The sequence below is a fragment of the Chiroxiphia lanceolata genome, chromosome 13 (assembly GCF_009829145.1).
Source record: "Chiroxiphia lanceolata isolate bChiLan1 chromosome 13, bChiLan1.pri, whole genome shotgun sequence".
NCBI classification, from domain to species: Eukaryota; Metazoa; Chordata; class Aves; order Passeriformes; family Pipridae; genus Chiroxiphia; species Chiroxiphia lanceolata.
In genome coordinates, this window is record NC_045649.1 from 1940867 (window position 1) to 1954285 (window position 13419).

The following is a 13419-nucleotide window of genomic DNA, read 5'->3' on the forward strand; positions in this document are numbered from 1 at the left end:
GCAAAATATTGCAGAAAGTAATCAGCTTTTGTCACAAAGTGAAAACTGATTGAATGCCATGGAGAGAAAGAAAAGGGATGCAAGGGCTTAAAGTGGAGGTGTTCTGTTTTGAGGGAAAGTACCATGTATTTTTGCCGTATGAGTAGTTGGTGTTAGCTGAACTGTGCTGTGGTATCTCTCAGCAGAGCTCTATTGAGAAATGGAAGGATACCATTGAAGAGGTTCTAGAATACATTTATTTTTTGATTATTTTTTTTTTTATTCCACGCACTTTGACCCTGGTCAACTTGTCAGTTCTACTTGGCATAGAACTGATCTCTCAGAAGGACCAGGTCATTGTGTTTCCAGTTTTACACTTAACTTCCTAATGTACTTCCAGTTGAACTTAAGTTACTGGATTAATTATTACCAGAATACTAAATTCTACCCTAATTGCAGCTGTACAAAGGTTTCCATGGCTGTATGCTTGTGTTCCAAAACTTCCAGTCATAAGCCATCCAGATGATTCAAGAAGTTTATGTAATACTGTTCTTTCTCTTGTAGGTTTTCAGGCCTCCAAACCCATGGACAATGGCCATTATGAATGTTTTAGCTGAACTACACCAAGAACATGATCTAAAAGTAAACTTCTGGGGTTTTTTCTGTACCTACTGAGTGAGGTTTTCTTGACATACCAGTCAAGAGGGATGTTGTGAAGGACCACGCAGCGTTTCTCGCTGCTTTGGCACGGGGAGATTGCTTGGGCATTGCTTTATTTGGTAGAACTTGGATGCAGCTCTTCTCCTGTGAGGTCAGAGTGCAAGATATTGGTCTGATCCTCAGTCACTGTTGGTCTCTGAAAGGTGTGGGTTAGAATGGGCAGCCTGGAAGTCAAGAGGCCTGGTAGATGTTTTGTGCATCTTTCTTGTGACACATCCTAAACTAGAACTGTTTTGCAGTTGAATCTGAAGTTTGAGATCGAGGTGCTCTGCAAGAATCTTGTACTAGACATCAATGAGCTGAAACCTGGAAGTCTCCTGAAAGATAAGGATCGTCTGAAAAACCTGGATGAGCAGCTATCTGCTCCAAAGAAGGATGTGAAGCAGCCAGAAGAGCTACCACCCATCACAACAACTAGTAAGTACATCTATGAAATCCATAATCACACTGTTGAAGTTCAAATAAGACAGGTTTTGCTATTATGAAGAAAAGTATGAAGCTGCATATGCTATTGTAACATCCTTGAATGCTTGGAAGCACTTGGATAGTTTTGTAATAGAAGTAGGTGTAGAGAGTTTGGAGATGGGAAGGGAGTGGAAGCTGTCATGAGGGCTAATTCTGCACGTGGGGTGTGTAGCTACTCCTTAGAAGGGAGTGAGGCAGGATGATCTGTTGACACAACATCAGGGGCTAAGCTGTTGTAACAGACAGCTCTGTTAGAATATGCTGAAGCTACTTTGGAACTAATCCTTGGGAAAATGCGGAGTGAAAAGTTGTGAGTTTCGGAGGTTTCATGATGAAACTGCAAAACTTTGTATTAATGTCATTTTCTGTCATGGGTCATTTTCTGTTTTAAATATATATACTTGTATTTACAAGCATTTATTTTCCACTAATGGCTCAATGCAAACCCATTTCTGTTCTCCAGCTGCTTCTACAACTCCAGCTACCAGCACCACTTGTACAGCCACGGTCCCTCCACAGCCCCAGTACAGTTACCATGACATCAACGTGTATTCTTTAGGAGGCTTGGCTCCACATATTACCTTAAATCCTACCGTAAGTTTTAGAGCTGATTTGGTTTGCTAAAAGAATTTTTACCACCAGATTTTCCACAGATCTCAGCTGGTGGGAGCAACATTTTGTAAACTGAAGTTATTGCAGTCACTTTTCAAAAGTTATGGGGAGCTTGAGCGCTAATGAGTAATCCAATGGAGAACTTTAGAGGTGATTAGTAGTTGCATTAGCAACCTGAGATGGTCAAGTGGTCTTTAACTGTGACATTAGTATCCACTTCATTTCTGGCAATGTGTCAGTTGGGATAGTTGCTGCTGTGCTCCTTTTGACCAGTCAGTGGCTCATCTCTTCAGTCAGTCTTTGCATTGTGCTCAGCTTCATCCTGGTAAGGAAAACGATCATTTGTTCGGATTTATCAAATATTGTAATAGCTGCACGTGGAGCAAGGGAGATCTACCCAAGCTGGGACAGTGCACTTAGGAGTCGTTCAGAACCTGTGAGTGTCTCGGGCAGGTGGGATTCCGAGGCACTTCATTCCCTGACCTTTGCCGCTCCCCGCGCAGATCCCGCTGTTCCAGGCGCACCCGCAGCTGAAGCAGTGCGTGCGGCAGGCCATCGAGCGGGCGGTGCAGGACCTGGTGCACCCCGTGGTGGATCGATCCATCAAGATCGCCATGACCACCTGCGAGCAGATCGTCAGGAAGGACTTTGCGCTGGACTCGGAGGAGTCGCGGATGCGCGTGGCCGCCCACCACATGATGCGGAACCTGACGGCCGGCATGGCCATGATCACCTGCAGGGAGCCGCTGCTCATGAGCATAGCCACCAACCTGAAAAACAGCTTTGCCACTGCACTCAGGGTAAGAGTCCCGTCGTCTGAAGGTTATTTCCAGCTTACGGGGCTGCAGGCATCCAGCATTAGCAAGTCAGTTCTCCACGCTGAGGACTTGCTGGTTAATTACATGGCTTAACTAGCGTGGAGATTAATTCACTGGATAAAAGCCTCGTGACTCTTGTGGAGTTATAGTGACAAAAGCATGCTGAGATTACAGCTCATGTCAGAACACACTTAAACTGCTAAGGTGGATCTTACTGCGTTGCACACAAACTTCCTGACTAGCTTTTTATTTTGCCCCAGTGTTCTCTCAAATGTAGTCACAGAAGAACGTGCATAAGCAGAAGGAATTCAAGTTTTGAGGAAGACAGTGCTTTGTATTGCTGTGTTTGCAAAATGTCAAAGTGTAACTTAGTAGTCAGGATTTTTTATCCCTGAAGACATATGACATTAATACAAAACCAGTGGTAATCCAAGGAAGTTTTCTTAAAGGGTTAATTATAGAAAGCATTGTGTTGCAGAAGAAGGGTTGTACAAGACACCTTAAAATTCATGCCTGGCTCATTGTATGAAGTGGGTTAACGGAAGTAGTGTAGTAGGAATTAATGAAAGAGAACTGAAAGGGTAGATCTTAACAGACAGGGAAGTCCAGCTGGATGGGACAGGTTGCCTTTATAGATGTATTCCATTTCTAATGGCAGTTGCTGCTTTGCACCTTAAAAAATAACTCCATCTGTTCTGGGTTCTCTGAGAGCAGACTCTGAGAAGGAAAGAAGAAAATCTGTATCAGAAAGGGAACCCACTGAAAAAGGCTTAGGATGCTGTTTTGCACTGTTAGTGCTGTGCCTTTATATCTTCTGATTACAACCTGGGGAGGGGTAAACCTTGTGCTGTGATGTGAGGCTTTCCCTGCATTAGCATCGCTGTGCATGCGTCCGTCTGAAGCAGGGCTTTATTTCTGTGCCCTGGAGATAGGGAGGTGGAGAAGATGGAGAACTCCTGCTGTTCTGTTCCTTGTTGAAAGTCTTTACTGTCGTCTTGCCTACATGTTTTATTCAAAGCTATGCGAAATTAAATTTATTGTTGTATATTCCATGGGAAGGGAGCGTGAGCCTAAGAGCATTCCTCTTTATTGCTGGTGTTCTGTACAGACAGTGGTGCAGATTTGAGGGGTAGTAATATGCAGGGAAAAACCTACAGCCTTCACTGATTATTGTGGTTTTCAATAGGCAGCCTCCCCACAGCAGAGGGACATGATGGAGCAGGCAGCTGCCCAGTTAGCCCAGGATAACTGTGAGCTTGCCTGCTGCTTTATCCAGAAGACAGCTGTGGAAAAGGCAGGCCCTGAGATGGACAAGAGGCTCGCAACTGTAAGTATGAGACTGCTATCTTTTAAAAGTATTATGTGTGCTCATTTACATCCAGACTCGGTGTCTAAAATCCAGTGCTGTGTTTGTATTTTTCCCAGGAATTTGAGCTCAGAAAACATGCCAGACAAGAGGGCCGTCGGTACTGTGATCCTGTTGTGTTAACTTACCAGGCTGAGAGGATGCCAGAACAGATCAGGTTAAAGGTGAGGACATGAACTCAACTCTGTCCTGATGCTGCTCTTCTCCCCTTCCTGATAAGAGAAATTGGATGGCACAACTTCAGCTGAGAAATCCTGTATATTGTAGTCTTGCCTAACAGTGCAGCTGCTGTTATCTTGATTAGTATGGAAAGACATAACTATATTGTTATAATTCATATAATTTTCCTTAATTCCTTGAAGACATAAGTCCTGTCTCTTGTTCTGTGCTGTTCCTCTCACTGAAGGATGTCTTGTCTGTTTTGTTGTCTTGCCTCCTTTATATTTTCTTCCTTTAAAGGATGTAGCATGTGCTTTCAGCACAGCATTTCTCAGTATTCAGTTATTTCTGTTTCTTGAGCATGACTTTCAGTTTTAGAGGAAAATCCTCCTATTAGGTGTCACAGAAGAGACAGGACCTCAGTGCAGCGCAGCTGAACCCTACTTCTTGCTGTCTAGGCCACTGTATTCAAGAATGTGACTGAGCAGCTGCCTGTTACACAAACTGCCTTCATTTTTAACTGCCCCAGTGCTTGTCAATGAGGTAAATGCCTGTTCTTTTCTTTGCAAAGGTTGGAGGTGTGGACCCCAAACAGCTGGCTGTTTATGAAGAGTTTGCACGCAATGTCCCTGGCTTCTTGCCTACCAATGACTTAACTCAGCCTACAGGATTCTTGGCTCAGCCTATGAAGGTAGAGGTTTCTGAACTAATCAGCTTGACAGTACTGTAGCCCTTTTGGAGACTGTTGGAGAACTTGTCTTTTGCCAGAAGGACTCATAAGAATCAGGTGTTTGTATTGTTTGAGAACAGTGGTTGAAAGATGTACTAGTTCTAATGACAGAGTAATGGCAACATAAAACTTCCATCCAGTGTGAGGGGTTTGTAACCCAAATTGGGATAAGTTCTGCAAGTTATGATTACTACATGTAGTTCTAGTAGTAGTGAAACATTTTATTCAAATTTCAGGTTACTTTTGTAGGAAGGTCATGGATGGCAAGCATGAATTTTGAGCAGGTTTTTATATGCATTGTTGGTCTTAGGGACTGAAGGCCTTAGTGACAGGACAAGGGGGAATGGCTTCAAAGTAACAGGGGGCAGGTTTAAATTAGATATTAAGAAGAAATTCCTTGTGAGAGTGGTGAGGCACTGGAACAGGTTGCCCAGAGAAGCTGTGGTTGCCCATCCCTGGAAATGTTCAAGGCCAGCTTGGGTGGGGCTTGGAGCAGCCTGGAATAAGTGAAAGGTGTCCCTGCCCATGGCAATGAGATTGGAACTACATAGCCTTTAAAGTCCCTTCCAACCCAAACCATTCTGTGATTCTGACTGCCAGAATTGGTTGCACTGCTTTACTTGCTCATATTTGTGTGTTTAAAATGCCAGCATAACAAACCACAGTACTGTAGAGATGTAAATTCTGGGTGCTATAATTCCTGAAGCAGAAGAGCCAGTCAGTATTTGAGTGTGACAAATACAATCCTTGCAAAAATCACTCATTCCCACTTTCTCTTAAACAGCAAGCTTGGGCTACAGATGATGTAGCACAAATCTATGACAAATGTATGACAGAACTGGAGCAGCACCTGCAGTCCATTCCACACACCCTGGCCATGAATCCTCAAGTCCAAGCGTTGCGGAGCCTCTTGGAGGCCGTGGTGGTGGCTCGGAACTCCCGCGATGCTATTGCTGCACTCGGGCTGCTGCAGAAGGTGAGTGCTGACAATTCTTCTCTGTAACAACTTGTCTAGAGTTTATTACTCATCTGGCTCGTGAATTGTCTTGCTGGTGACTGTTTCTTCATGTATGCTGTGGAACTTGTTTGGTGAACAGTACTGAGCTGCTGTCTTTGGAAATTCGATACATAAATTTGGAAGGGAGCCATGATGTTCACTTGGTGGACTGTACACACAGTGTCCAGGCTGCTGTGGAAAGAAGCTGCTTGCTCATTCTTCTCTTCTGCAGGACAGGGATTAAACAGAGGGAAGACAAGATGATGTGTTCATTCATATTATGACAGTTCAGTAGGGAAACCAAAAGCTGTTTGTGCAAACAAAACAAAAGTAAAAATCACTACTTCCCATCAGCAGGCAGATGTCCAGCTACTTCTCGGAAAGCAGGGCTTCAGCACATGTGACATTTGCTTGGGAAGGCAAACATCAGAACCATGAATGCCCTTCTTCTTCATCCTCCTGTCCCTAAGCTTTTATTGCTGAGCATGATGTCATGTACTGTAGAATATCCCTTTATTCAGATTGGATCAGCTGTCCTGGCTGTGTTGCTTCCCAGCCTCTTGCCCATCCCCAGCCTACCCACTGGTGGGAGAGGCAGGAGTGGGAAGGAAAAAGCCTTGATGCTGTGTAAGCACTGTTCAGCAATTGGCAAAACTCTGGTGTGTTGTCAATACTCTTTTCAGCACAAATCCAAAGCACAGCACCATATGGGCTGCTGTGAAGCAAATTAACTCCATCCCAGCCAGAATTTGTGAGGCTGTACCAGTGGGGAGTGTCACAGTGAGCTGAGCTGAGCTGGCACCAGTGCCTGTGTAGCAGTGCAGAGCAAGTGACAGACGTGGAGAAAAATCCATTTGAGAACAGTGGAAGAATACTGAGCTGTCTGCCTGAGGATCCAAGAACAGTGCCAAAACAAGAGTCACTGAAAGCTAGAGAGAGACTCTGTTCTTCTCTGATAGTGGTTGTACCTATTAAAGGATCCAGTCCTGACTAGGACTGGACCAAATAAATTCTGCTGCCCTTGTGGGTCTCGTCTTCTATTTGCTGTAGACTAACACAGAGGCATCTCTTGAGTGCTGCAGCTCTTTCTCTGAGGAACCTGCTCACTTAGTTATAGCAGGCTCTGGAAGTCTTTTGTCATGTAGTTTTCCATAAGCCATGTGCTGAACTGCTGAGGAAGCACGGACTTAGAGAAGCTGCAGCACCAACTAATGCACTCTGTCATATTATTTGGTGCACATACAAAACTAGTGGGGCATAGAGAGACCTGTAGGTTTGTTTGTGGTAGCACAGCTGTGTACAGTGAACTCGTAGATGCCATAGTAACCGGTCAAATCCCACATGGTCTTACCAAGGGGGCAAACACAATTACTAAATTATTTTTTTTTTTCATGTCTGCCGAGTCTTCTGGTGATAACTCTTGCTGACGTAACATGCAGAAGATTTGGAAGAGGACTTGTTTTTTCCTCTGCTAACAGGTTGCATGTGTTCTAGGCTGTAGAGGGCTTGCTGGATGCCACCAGCGGGGCTGACGCCGACCTCCTGCTCCGCTACCGGGAGTGTCACCTGCTCGTGCTGAAGGCTCTGCAGGACGGCCGCGCCTACGGATCCCCGTGGTGTAACAAACAGATCACCAGGTCAGCTGTGGGGCAGCAGGGACACTGGTGGAGCTTTGGTCATCTTCTGGGAGTTCCCTTGTTACTCTGAATCACTTGCCTGTTAATGTTTTGCATTGCTGCAGTTTAGACAGGCAAAAATCACTGGCTATTTTTTTGTCAAAATTAACTACATCTTCTGATAATGCTGTTTGACCCCAGAACATGATAGGAATCTATAATGAAGTTAAGCATTAGAGATGCTCTGGGATTTTTTTATTCTCCTCATTTTGCTGTCACAAAGTGTGTGGCATGGCATATACCTGTAGCAGAAGCACTAGTGCTTCAGCTAGGCAGATGTGCCACTTTGTCCTTGGAAGAGAGGCTTCTTATGCTGAATAAACCGAAGCTCTTGAAGGGCTTTTGTGGCCAGTTGTGCAGGGCAACAAGTGCTTGAGTCTGACTGTTGTGAACTCAAACATTACCTTAGAGAATGCTCTGGAAGAGGCTTCTTTTGGAGCTGAGTAGTGACTCACAGTGAAGGGCACAGTTTCTGAAGTGTTGAATCTGACTTGCTTCACTTAAGCTGTGGTGTTGAGGCACATTTTGTAAAAGAAGTCCCTTTCTTCAGGTGCCTGATCGAATGCAGAGATGAGTACAAGTACAACGTGGAAGCTGTGGAGCTGCTGATCCGCAATCACCTTGTTAACATGCAGCAGTACGACCTTCACTTGGCTCAGGTAAAGGGAACCTGCTCTTTTGGAGAGGAGATGCGGTCAGCCCACTGTGAGATTTGTGGCTGGGCTTTAATTGCCTTTTTTGTGTTGACAGTCCATGGAGAATGGCCTGAACTACATGGCCGTGGCATTTGCCATGCAGTTGGTGAAGATCCTGTTGGTGGATGAGAGAAGCGTTGCCCACGTAACAGAAGCAGACCTGTTTCACACCATTGAGACACTCATGAGAATTAATGCTCATTCCAGAGGAAATGCCCCAGAAGGGTGAGACTGTAATACTGTGCAATCTGTTACTTTTTTCTCTGCTCATTTATGATTTGAATGTTATATAGGCAATGTCTCATATCATTCAATCATACAGCTTTAAACTTCCTCTAGAGCTGCAGTCCTATGTTAATTTAAACTGTCACTCTAATGTAAACGTGCTCATCTTAGTCAAAATAGAGGCAACTGCAGCAACATGTGAAGCTGAACGCTCAAGCAGGAAAATCTTTCTATGCACTGTGCTCCAGAATACTGTAAGAAACTTGTTTGAATTCCTGCTTTTATCTCAATTCAGGCAATATTCTTTTCTGTTTCAATGATACATATTATGTTAATATGTTAATTTGTTAATCATAAGCAATTAATAAGATTGGACAGTCCTTTCTGTTTAGAGCCTACAAAGCAATCCTCCACCACTCTCACGTGGCTTGTGTATCCAGCAGCAAGTAACTGGGCAGCAAATGTTGCCACAGCACCTGGAAATACCTCTGGGACTTGTAGGCTCCTAAGGTGGAAGCAATTGTTGCTGAGTTTGAGAACAGCATGGATTGGAGCTTGGAGAACTCTGGATTGCTTATGAGAGCATCCAGCAGCTGGTTGGTGGCAGTGGCTGCCACTGTCAACACAACTGCCAGTGGGAGGTCCCAAAACAAAAGTCCATTCATCCAGTTGGTGTGGATAGACTGTCTTCACTGTATGGGTTGACTTTCACTGCAGCCAAATTCGGTGCCCCAGTCAGGCTGTTCAGCACTGGCATCTCACTATCTGGGAACATTTAGGGCTCCTGAAGTCTGCAGAAGTGAAGCTGTCTCTAGTCCCTGGGGGGCTTTGTTGCAGCACTCTGCTGTACAAATTGGAGTGGAACTTCAAAGCTTGTGTGATTTCAGTGTTCCTTCTTTCATCATAAATGTATCTGCTTTCATGACTTATTTCTGCTATTCCAGTGAGGACTGAAAGATACAAAGATTTAGTTTAAGAAATAATTTGCTTTCTTTCAGCTCTATTTGACTGAGCTTCCAGTTCCTTCACCTTCTGGGGGAGGAGGAATTCTAACCCAGCTCTTGCTGTCTGTTGCATTAGGTTACCCCAGCTGATGGAAGTGGTCCGATCAAACTATGAAGCAATGATTGACCGTGCTCATGGAGGTCCTAATTTCATGATGCATTCAGGAATTTCCCAAGCTTCTGAGTATGATGACCCACCAGGCCTGAGGGAGAAGGCAGAGTACCTGCTGAGGGAGTGGGTGAACCTCTACCATTCAGCTGCAGCAGGCCGTGACAGTACCAAAGCATTCTCTGCGTTTGTTGGACAGGTAGAGCTTTTGGAAAGAAAGGTGCTTTTTATTCAACATAAGTAGGGTGTGATGCCCTCCATTTTAAAACAGTGTTATAACCTGTGTTAGGCATCCTTTTGAAACTTCCAGGTTTTGACTGTCAAAATTTTGGCTGGTTTTGATGGCAGGGTTCTGCAGAAACCCCTGTCCTCCACCAAATCATGTTCTTCAGATACTGTGGGAACAAGCTGTCAGTTCAGACCATGAGCTCTGAGATAAGTTTGGTGGGAAAAGAACTGCAGCTGAGATAGCTGTTGGGAATAGTAATGAACCTTCACTAGTGTTACTCCTTGTGGGTAACAGTAAAAGCTCTGACAGCCTGCAGAAGGAAACTGGTAATAGAGATTCAGGTAAATTGTTTCAGATCATGTGGACAAGGGAATCCCTCTTCAAACTTGAATCATTAGTGAGGAAGAACTTGAAACATCATTAGCTGAAGTGCTGCCTAAAATTTAAACAACCTCCAACCTGTCACTCTGGGGCACCTTAACAGGTGTGATGAACAGCACAGATCTGCCTTCCAGGTGTGATTGAGAAGGGAGATGCCCTCAGTAGCCCAGCAGGTGTGGTAACAAACTCCCTGTATATCTGCAATCATCCTCCTAAAACTGTGTTCCTTGCAGACAGCTCCTTGGCTGCAGCTGCAAGGAAGCCTCTGGTTTGGTCTGTCCATTGTGTTCATTTTAAATGTCTGTGTCACCGCCACAGAAATGCTGCAGAATTTGCAGCGATGAGTGAAAAGAAGTTCAGCCTACAAAGTGTGGATAAAGATCACAACTGATGCAGTGGTTTTTTTCATGGGACTTTAGTGTCCTTGTGTACTGGCTTGTAGACAGGTTCCTGTTGGTCTGACTTCTACTGTGTAGCATTTTTGAATGTTTTTAATAGATGTTGTGCTAAACCCACTTTTTAAAGAAATATTTTCACTTATTCATGTGACCTCACTCTTTCTTTTACCTTAAATCATGCTTCTAAAAACACATTTCAGTGTAGTGTACTCGTAATACTCAATGCACTTTTTTGTACACTTCACTGCTTACCTTTTATAAATATTTGATCAGTTTTGAAATAGTAATTTAAATATATTGAAGTGCAGTGTTTATTTATAATTGTTTCCTTACAGGCTTTAACAATGGGTCCTAAAAGGGATTTTTTTTAATAACTGCATTAAATAAGGGTCTATCCTGAACTTAAATCCTGAACTTAATTTTGGCTGCTTAAGTGTTGCTTTCTTTCCAGTAGTCTTCAAGACAAGAAGAAGTGTAGAACTTTGAAGGCAGATACATAAACTCCTTTTTTTAATTAGGAAAAAAATGTTTCTCTAGAAATACTAGAAGTCTTCCACATGATCTCCAAGTTATCAGTTATGCTGTTTTTATAGCTTTATGTCTGTGCAGTAGGAGTTTAGAAATAGGATGCTTTATTCAAAACCCCAGAAGTTTCCTGCAGTGTAATTTGTTTTCTTTTGGTGGTTTTAATACTGTGGATAACACATAAAAGGAGGTCTCTGGGGTTTCTTATATATATATTATTAAAGCAGCCCCCCAGTACAAAGCAAAAAAAGCCCACCCAGTTTTTCTTCATGTAATGTACATGTAAGGAAAATTCACTTTGCTAAGTAGTGATGGTTCCTGAGGTAGGAGCTGGAATCTGCCCTTCCCAGAGCTTGTACTCCCTGTTTGGGCTCCTTAAGGCCCGACAGACTGAGCTGCTGCTGCTGCCTCGTGCTGTCCTTCATGCAAGGTTGGGTGGTGGTGGCAGAACTGACACTGATGAAAGGGGCTCCTCAGACATGCTGATGGTTTAAAATATTTGAGATCCAAAAGATTCCATTTGGCAGTAAATATGTTTGCTAAAATTGTCTTGCCACCCTCAAATTACCTTGCAAATAATTATCTCTCTGGAGAGTAGGGTAAAAATTAATGGTGGCAGGCAAGGGGAGCACTTTGTAAAAAAGTTTGTTGTTCTAAGTAAACTGTAAAATGAATTTTCTGTGGTTACAGTGCTGAGGTTTTTTCCTTCCCTGCACAGATGCACCAGCAAGGGATCCTGAAAACAGATGACCTGATCACCCGTTTTTTCCGCCTTTGCACCGAAATGTGTGTTGAGATCAGCTACCGTGCTCTGGCAGAGCAGCAGCACAATCCTGCAGCCAACCCCACCATGATTCGAGCCAAGTGCTACCACAACCTGGATGCCTTTGTGCGACTTATTGCACTGCTGGTGAAGCACTCTGGGGAGGCAACCAACACAGTCACAAAGATCAACCTCCTGAACAAGGTTGGGGACCCTTCTTGTGCTCACTGCATTTTAACATGTGCTGTTGGCTGTGCCTTTGCTGATTAAAGATGTCGACCTTAGTGCAGGCTGCTGCTGGAGTGTCAGATGAGGACTCTGGGTTGGTCACTGAAATGATAAACTTCTGAGTGAAGCATCAAGATGCTGAGTGGCTTTCTTGTTCACAAAGATTTTATCTCAAACCAGCCTGAAACTCTTGATTCAGGCACTTCCAAGCACACCCTTGTGCCTTGAAATGAAAAAGCCAGCTGCTGTTGTTTTGAGGCATTTGAAGTGTAGTTTAGGTTGGTGATTCCTGAGTGTTTGCCTTGATGTTGTGAGGGCCTTTCCTATGCTCTTATGCTCCTTGGTTTAGGGCTGGATGGTCTCAAGTAGTTAAGACCTTCCAAAACTGTCAGTCAGTCATTGTGATCCAAGGGACAGGGAGAGCAAAGAATAGTGGTTGGGAGTTGCTGAAGCAAATTGTCATGTTCATTTATGCAGCACTTCCAATAACTAGGATTTTTGGTTCTCGTTATAATCTTCTGATGGTTAAAGTATTATCTATAGATCAACTGGCATAGTAATTCTTGCTGCCACCACTGAAATGTCTTGATCTCTTTAGGTTCTTGGTATTGTGGTGGGAGTTCTTCTGCAAGACCACGATGTTCGGCAGAGTGAGTTTCAGCAACTTCCTTACCATCGCATTTTCATCATGTTGCTGTTGGAATTAAATGCTCCCGAGCATGTGCTGGAGACCATCAACTTCCAGACACTCACAGCTTTCTGGTATGTATTTGGGATTGGCCACAGTGCTCATCCTTTCTTGGTAGGACCAAGGTTTTTCATGTAAAGGCTGTGACTGTTCTTTTGTGGTGGCTTAATCACCTTTGGAGTAACTGTTTCTCCCGTGGACTGTCCACTTGCTTGATTTAAGGAAAATGACTGGTAAAACCCAAGATGCTCAAATGCCTTTGCTTTTAGGGCTGTGTATGTTTTTCCCTCAATGTTATGAAAAGCAGTCTTATTGCTGTGCACTTCTAACCTGCTCTAACTTTTCTTTCAGTAACACATTTCACATCCTGAGGCCTACAAAAGCTCCAGGTTTTGTTTATGCCTGGCTGGAACTGATCTCCCATCGGATATTTATTGCAAGAATGCTGGCACATACACCACAGCAGAAGGTGTGGCTGCAGTTTATCTCTTCTGAATTAAAAAGCTCACACAGATGCTTATCTGGTGTGGTGCTGTTTCACATCTCTTGAAGTGCACTAGTAGCATGGCTGTTCTGTTTTTGTTGTCTTCCATATTCACAGTAACCTAACTGCATGGAGGAGAGTCTGTGTGTCAATAACTATGGAGCACAG

General features: G+C 43.9%; 1 protein-coding gene across 7 annotated transcripts in view; it reads left to right on the forward strand.

The window, feature by feature from the left end:
• Positions 1 to 13419, forward strand: part of CNOT1 (CCR4-NOT transcription complex subunit 1) — a 55116-nt gene that overhangs the window by 35967 nt on the left and 5730 nt on the right. For all 7 annotated transcript variants that reach the window (XM_032700774.1, XM_032700779.1, XM_032700780.1 and 4 more), the window contains exons 28-42: positions 544 to 621; positions 939 to 1116; positions 1628 to 1758; positions 2280 to 2576; positions 3781 to 3921; positions 4020 to 4124; positions 4691 to 4810; positions 5634 to 5825; positions 7341 to 7483; positions 8073 to 8181; positions 8273 to 8442; positions 9523 to 9754; positions 11807 to 12055; positions 12678 to 12841; positions 13119 to 13236. In XM_032700774.1, coding sequence (XP_032556665.1) covers positions 544 to 621; positions 939 to 1116; positions 1628 to 1758; positions 2280 to 2576; positions 3781 to 3921; positions 4020 to 4124; positions 4691 to 4810; positions 5634 to 5825; positions 7341 to 7483; positions 8073 to 8181; positions 8273 to 8442; positions 9523 to 9754; positions 11807 to 12055; positions 12678 to 12841; positions 13119 to 13236 — 2427 coding nt within the window. The remainder of the gene's footprint in view (positions 1 to 543; positions 622 to 938; positions 1117 to 1627; positions 1759 to 2279; positions 2577 to 3780; positions 3922 to 4019; positions 4125 to 4690; positions 4811 to 5633; positions 5826 to 7340; positions 7484 to 8072; positions 8182 to 8272; positions 8443 to 9522; positions 9755 to 11806; positions 12056 to 12677; positions 12842 to 13118; positions 13237 to 13419) is intronic.